The 7,543-nt window shown below is 43.1% G+C and overlaps 1 protein-coding gene across 1 annotated transcript; it reads left to right on the forward strand.

The window, feature by feature from the left end:
• Positions 1 to 1,595: 1,595 nt before the first annotated feature.
• On the forward strand, positions 1,596 to 6,964 carry LOC140878155 (uncharacterized). The gene is made up of 7 exons (XM_073281766.1): positions 1,596 to 1,893; positions 2,137 to 2,254; positions 2,821 to 3,337; positions 4,604 to 4,816; positions 4,991 to 5,164; positions 5,714 to 5,866; positions 6,941 to 6,964. Exons 1-7 carry the CDS (start codon positions 1,596 to 1,598, stop codon positions 6,962 to 6,964), a joined length of 1,497 nt encoding a protein of 498 aa, XP_073137867.1.
• The last annotated feature ends 579 nt before the right edge of the window (positions 6,965 to 7,543 follow it).

Here is a 7,543-nt window from a genome sequence, read left to right on the forward strand (position 1 = left end):
CGGGTCAGTAGGGTTCGGGTCCGGGTTAGGTGGGGCGGGCTTGGGTATTTTAATTTTTAAGTATTTAATAGTTTAAGTGTATTTGGGCTTTAATAATTAGTTAGAAAATTATTTGGGCCTCCAAATAATTTTATTTGGGCCTTAAATAATTTATTTAAGTTAGCCCAATGATTTTTATGGGCTTGGGAGCCCATGGGAATTTTTGGGCCAGTCAGTGGATTTTTGGGGCCTGTCTAGAGTTTTATTGGATTTAATTAAGTTAAAGGGTTTAAATAATTTATTTAGGCCCAGTTAAGTTAATTAAGTTATTTGGGCTAAGATATGATTATTGGGCTTTTATTTAAGTTTAATGGGCTTAAAGTGAGTGATCAGCAGTCTGGACCAACCCATGAAAAATAACTAAGTCCGGAATATATATTTAATTATTTTATGCATGAAGTTTATATTTTAAGTATAAGTATATTTATTATGAAAATAAATTAAATATATATTACGGACATATTTTCAGTGCATGCATTCATGAAAAATTTACATGTTATGATTATGATCAAGTGTTGAGCAAAATATTTTTATGATGAGAATTGAAGTAGTGTGATAGCACAGAGGTGGTTATCCACTATTTATGTTAAGAGGTAGTTTACTACCAGCACAGAGGTGATTTATCACTGCCGCGTACGTTGGTTCAAGAGATTGATCAGTCGGCACAGATTTAGTCACACTTACGGATAGGACCATATTATGTTTCAAAATGTCGTGCTCAACTATATTATGTATGCTTATGTTCAAGAATAAGATCAGTGATGTTTATGGCAAGATGATGAAATATTTTATTCATGCATGCATGTACACATATATGTATTAGTATGATTATGTGTTGCATTATTTTTAACCTTGCTATAAAGGGTTAGACATGTTGAGCCCCTAGGCTCACTACGCTTATATGGTGCAGGTGAGTCAGATGACTATTATGTTGCTCCTACCGGTGGCGAGGACGTATGAGCGAGCTGGCAGTGGACCCCGTGACCGTTGCCTTAGAGCTTTATTATGTTTGAAATATTTTATCAAGGATTTTAAACATGTTTCACTTTATTTATGTTTATTTTCGCATGCATGGGTTTGAATTTTGAGTTACAGATTTTTATTAATATTGCATATTTCAAGATTTTTATTTATTTAAGTTATTATTAAAAGGATTTAATTGTGAGTATTATTTCTAAATTTTATACATATATGTATGGGCATATATGTATAGTATTATTTTAGTATATAAAAAAAAATTCCGCATTTATTAGTAGTAGACGTTTTAATTGGTATCAAAGCGCGGTCCTTGGAGGGTGTCCTATGCCACGTGAAGCTCAAAAATCCTACTACCAGTCTGTAAGTTTTAATTGGTTTCTTATGAATTATAAGGAGCATATGTGATGATTTAAGATTTTCATATTAGTAAAGTTTTAGAACCCTTAAGTTATGCATTGCGATTTACGTAAAGAAACATGTGGTGGTGCAGAATGCCTCCGAGACAGATGAACAGACGCGGGGGACCTCCACCTCCGCAGAACCCTCTTGCAGCATTGGAGCAGGCCAATGCAAATATGATGGCGGGGATCACTGCTTTGTTAGAGCAGCAAACTGCACGACCTAGGCTTACCCATGATGAGGATGTGGCTGAGCGGTTCCAGAAAAAGGGACCAAAGAAGTTTACAGGCACCACTGATCCGCTCATTGCCGAGGGATGGATCCGATCACTAGAGTCTATATTCGACTACATGGGGATCACAGATGCTGATAGGGTTAAGTGTGCGGTTTATATGACGAGAGGTGATGCAGCCTCTTGGTGGGAAGGCGTTGTTCGAGGCGTGAATCTACCTTTTTTGACTTGGATAGAGTTCAGACGTATGTTCTAAGCCAAGTATTTCACTGAGGATGTGCGCAGCTGCATGATCCGGGAGTTCACGAGTCTCCGTCAGGGGGACAAGTCTGTGGTGGATTACATCACCCAGTTCGAGAGAGGGTGTCGCTTCGTGCCTCTTATTGCTGACAGTGCACCGGATAAGTTGAGACAGTTTGTGGATGGATTGCGGGCTGACATCAAGCATGACGTTTGCATGTTGGATGTCACTACTTATGAGGCGGCAGTTAGCAGAGCATTGCGTTCTGAGGAAGGGAGACGAGAGATGCAGAGGGAACAGCAGGGCAAGAGGCAGTTCCAGCCAGGAGCTTATCGACCATCTTCGCAGCCTCCTGCGAAGAAGCAGTTTACTAGGCCGCCTAAGGGCCCAAATCAATAGGGACAGCAGGCGAGGCCTCAGGGGCGCCAGCCACAGCAGCAACAGAGGGGCGGGGCCCCTAAGATAGGAGTAGTTCCCTTGTGCCCGCAGTGTCAGAGGCCTCACTCAGGTCATTGTTTGATCGGTTCCAATGTTTGCTACCACTACAAGGAGCCAGGGCATGTGGCATACAACTTCCCAAGGAAGAAGAACACCACTGGGCGGGTGTTTGTCATGTAGGCTGAGGAGGCAGACCCAGATACCTCCTTAATCACCGGTATATCCTAACTTATTCTTTTAAGAAATTTTTGGAAATTTACTTCATGATTTTAATTTGCATGGGTTGCCGGATTGCATGATTAGAGTAAGATGTACTTATTACTTGTGTTTAATTAAGAGAAATATTTTATAACTTTTATTGGGAGAGAGTAAGTTTAGTATGCGATTGTTGGGATTTTCTGCGTGCAGGGAGAATTCTAGTAGGAGAAAACTCCACGTATGCATTGCTAGATTCGGGAGCTACGCATTCGTTTATCTCCCTGGAGTTTATCAGACGGATAGGCATTAAGCCCGAGGTTGCTGTTACCGGGTACGATGTAACCATGCCGTCTGGACAGGTTCTTTCTACCACTAGTATCTGCAGAGGCTTGGAGATGGATTTAGAGGGGCGCACTATCATGGCAGATTTAGTGGTCTTACCGTTGACTGGATTCGATCTGATTTTGGGTATGGATTGGTTGTCAGTCAACGGAGCAGTGATTGATTTCCGACAGAGGATAGTGGCAGTGAAACCGGTGGAAGGCGACCAGTTTGTTTTCTTTGCATCTCCGAGCACTGAAATATCGCCTGTGATTTCTTATACATGTGCGAGGAAGTTATTGAGACGTGGTTGCCATGGGTTTCTTTCCAGTGTAGTCACATCAGCAGTGCCACCTACCAGTTCCCTAGGAGAGATAGAGGTGGTACGTGACTTTTCAGATGTTTTTCCCGATGACGTTACAGGAATTCCACCAGCAAAGGAAGTGGAGTTCAGCATTGAGTTGATGCCCGACACTGTGCCTATTTCTAAGGCACCGTATCGGCTCGCTCCGACAGAGATGAAAGAGTTGAAGGAGCAGATTCAGGAATTGTTGGAGAAGGGCTTTATTCGCCCTAGCTTTTCTCCTTGGGGAGCTCCAGTGTTGTTTTTGAAAAAGAAAGATGGTAGCATGAGACTTTGTATCGATTACCGAGAGCTCAATAGAGTCACAGTGAAGAACAAGTATCCACTGCCGAGGATTGAAGATTTGTTTGATCAATTGCAGGAAGCTTCGGTTTTCTCTAAGATCGATCTGCGATATGGCTATCATCAGTTGAGGATCAGAGATGCGGATGTGTCCAAGACTGCTTTTCGGACACGCTATGAGCATTACGAGTTCTTAGTAATGCCGTTTGGGTTGACCAATGCTCCAGCGGTCTTCATGGATCTCATGAACCGCGTTTTTCAGCCATACTTAGATCAGTTTATCATAGTCTTTATTGATGATATATTGATCTACTCGAGGAGCATGGAAGAGCATAGACAGCACTTGCAGACAGCATTGCAGACTTTGAGGGAGCATCGATTGTATGCAAAATTCAGTAAGTGCGAGTTTTGGCTAGAGCAGGTTGCATTTCTTGGCCATATAGTTTCGAGAGATGGGATAGCAGTGGATCAGACAAAGGTGCAGGCAGTGCAGGATTGGGGAATTCCGAAGAATGCTTCAGAGATTCGCAGTTTCTTAGGTTTAGCAGGCTACTACCGGAAGTTCATCAAGGGTTTTTCTTCTATTTTAGTACCCTTGACTTCCTTGACCAAGAAAAATGCGAAGTTTATATGAAGTTCAGACTGTCAGAGGAGCTTCGATCGGCTTAAGGAAGCACTCACATCTGCGCCAGTGTTGGCGATGCCTGTTCCACATGAGGAGTTAGTGGTTTACACGGATGCGTCTAAGCTAGGGTTGGGCACCATATTGATGCAGAGTGACCGAGTCATTGCCTATGCGTTGAGACAATTGAAGATTCATGAGCAGAACTATCCGACGCATGACTTGGAGCTAGCAGCAGTGGTTTTTTCTTTGAAAATCTGGAGGCACTATCTGTATGGTGAGAAGTGCAAGATTTTCACCGATCATAAGAGTCTTAAGTACTTCTTCACCCAGAAGGAGTTGAACATGAGGCAGCGCAGATGGCTAGAGTTGGTGAAGGATTACGACTGCGACATTAGCTACCATCCGGGCAAGGCTAATGTGGTGGCCGATGCATTGAGTCAAAAGACTTCAGTGGTATCCTGTTTGACAGTACAGTTTCCACTTCAGGAGGATATACAGAGATTCGGTTTGGAATACTATTCGGGCGGTCATGCACCGAGTTTGGCAGTGTTAGCAGTACAGCCGAATCTTCGAGATCGTATCAGAGAGGGACAGCCTGCGGATGAGGAGTTACATCGGTTGGAGCAGAGAGATGAAGCCAAGGGTAGTCTCATTTATACTTTCATTGATGGCATCGTTCAGTACCGAGGTCGTATGTGGGTACCGAACATTGATCGGTTGAGGACCGAGATCTTGGCAGAGGCTCACACATCTCCGTATTCCATTCACCCCGGAAGTACGAAGATGTATAGAGATTTGCAGTCATTGTATTGGTGGCCCGACATGAAGAGAGATATTGGTCGATTTGTATCTGAGTGCTTGACTTGTCAGCAGGTCAAGGCAGAACATCAGCGTTCGGCAGGGTTTCTTAAGCCTCTACCCATTCCAGAGTGGAAGGGGGAGAACATCACTATGGATTTTGTAGTGGGTCTTCCGAGGAGTGTCAGAGGCTGTACAGCTATTTGGGTGATCGTGGATAGACTCACTAAGTCAGCTCATTTTCTGCCGGTGAGAACTACTTATTCTTTGAACAAGTATGCAGAGCTTTATATCAAGGAGATTGTTAGACTGCATGGCATACCGGTGTCTATTGTATCTGATAGAGATCCGAGATTTACATCTGCATTTTGGAAGAGTCTGCATACAGCATTGGGGACTAGATTACTGTTCAGTACAGCTTTCCACCTCCAGACAGACGGGCAGTCTGAGAGAGTGATTCAGGTTCTCGAGGATCTACTGAGAGCTTGCGTCATTGATTTTCAGGGCTCTTGGGAGACTAGATTGTCGTTAGTGGAGTTTAGCTATAACAACAGTTTCCAGGCATCTATAGGTATGGCTCCTTATGCAGCTCTCTACAGGAGGAGATGCAGATCTCCAATGCATTGGGATGAGGTTGGAGAAAGGATTTTACTTGGACCCGAGATTATACAGCAGACTGCAGACATTGTGACTCAGATTCGGGATCGTATGAGGACTGCTCAGAGTCGTCAGAAGAGTTATGCTGATACTCGACGATGAGATCTTGAGTTTGTGGTTGGTGATCATGTATTTTTGAAGGTATCGCCCATGAAAGGTGTGATGAGATTTGGTCGCAGAGACAAGTTGAATCCGAGGTATATTGGACCATTCGAGGTCTTGGAGAGAGTTGGCACGTTGGCCTACCGTTTGGCTTTGCCACCAGGGCTTACGGCAGTGAACAACGTCTTTCATGTATCCATGCTTCGGAGATACATCTCGAACCCGTCGCATGTGTTGGATTACGAGCCTCTACAGTTGACACCGGAGTTAGCATTTGAGGAGAGGCCAGTTCGGATCTTGGCTAGGGAGGAGCGAAGACTGAGGACGCGGGTCATACCGATGGTCAAAATCCAGTGGCTGAATCATTCGAAGGAGGAAGCCACTTGGGAGACTGAGGCGGACATGAGTACTCGCTACCCGGAGTTATTCGTGTAAGTACCTTAATTTCGAGAATTCATTTTAAGGGGGGGAGAATTGTAGCAACCGAAAAATTTTAATACGTAAATTCGCATGCATAATTAGGAAAAATAATTATTTAAAATTTATATTTGGGTTAAATGATATTTATGTGTTATTATGTGAATTATATGCATGATTTAAATTTATTTTATCATTTAACCCGCAATTATTATATTTTAGATTTTTGAGATTTTTATTGAGTTGATCGCGTAGACGAAACCGTGGACGGACGAGATACCAAAATTTTTAGCCAAAAATATTTTATGAGTTTTATGAGCCTTAAAATAATATTTTAAGGTATTTTGTCAAGAAAATTTTAGTATTTAATTATATATTTATTTAAGGGTTTATTTTTAGCCAAAATTAGTCCCTTTATTGACTTTTATTAATTTTAAAATTAGCTTATTTAATAATTTCGGGATTATGACTTTTATTTCAGATTTAATTATTATGTTTAAGAGCTTTTGAGTTATTTTTATTAATTAAATAATTTGTTATTATGTTATTAAAATTTAAAACCTAAACCTACCCCACACCCCACCACTATCTCCTTCAGCCGACACCATCCATCCCCTTCACCCCATTCTCTCGTTTCCAGCAGAATAATCAAGCCTCCATAGCCGATCCTTCAAAGATTTTTGAGAGTTCGTCATCCGTTCGCTGTCCCGGAGCCGTACACGCGGTCTTAGCCTTCAAATAATTATAAGGCATGTCTATTCTTTCGTTTGAACACCATATAAGCTACTATTCACGCATGATGGTTTTATTTCAGATTTTTATCATGAACTTTTCGATTTATGCATGTAGGTAAGGTTTTTGATGTATGTTTGATGATTCTTTCACTCATGGCTCACGTTTTTCATAGTATGGCTTGGTCCAGGACTGAGGGTTCGGTCAGGGGGTGTCCTAGGGTGCCTAAGGATCGAACCATGGCCAGGTTACAGGCTGGTTAGGGGCTGGCCGATCAGAAACTCCATGGAAGGGCTGTGGGTGCGCAGGGTTAGGGTTTAATGGAAGAGAGCTTGGCTGGTCCATGCTTGGTCATGGACCAGCGGGGCGTGGGCTAGGTTAGGACCGCCCAGATGTGGGCTACGTCTGGGTGGCGGCACTCCGGCCAGGGGCGGCCGGAGCTGGTCGGCAGCAGACCAAGAAGGCCTGCTGCTCGCGGCCGAGAGAGGAAGAGGGAGGGGGATCGGGTTTTGGGATGGGGCTGGGTCTGGGCCGGGTCTTGGGGTCCGAGTCGGGTCTGGTAGGTCATGGGTCGGGTCAGTAGGGTCCGGGTCCTGGTTAAGTGGGGCGGGCTTGGGTATTTTAATTTTTAAGTATTTAATAGTTTAAGTGTATTTGGGCTTTAATAATTAGTTAGAAAATTATTTGGGCCTCCAAATAATTTTATTTGGGCCTTAAATA

This window comes from Henckelia pumila, chromosome 2 (assembly GCF_033568475.1).
Source record: "Henckelia pumila isolate YLH828 chromosome 2, ASM3356847v2, whole genome shotgun sequence".
NCBI classification, from domain to species: domain Eukaryota; kingdom Viridiplantae; phylum Streptophyta; class Magnoliopsida; order Lamiales; family Gesneriaceae; genus Henckelia; species Henckelia pumila.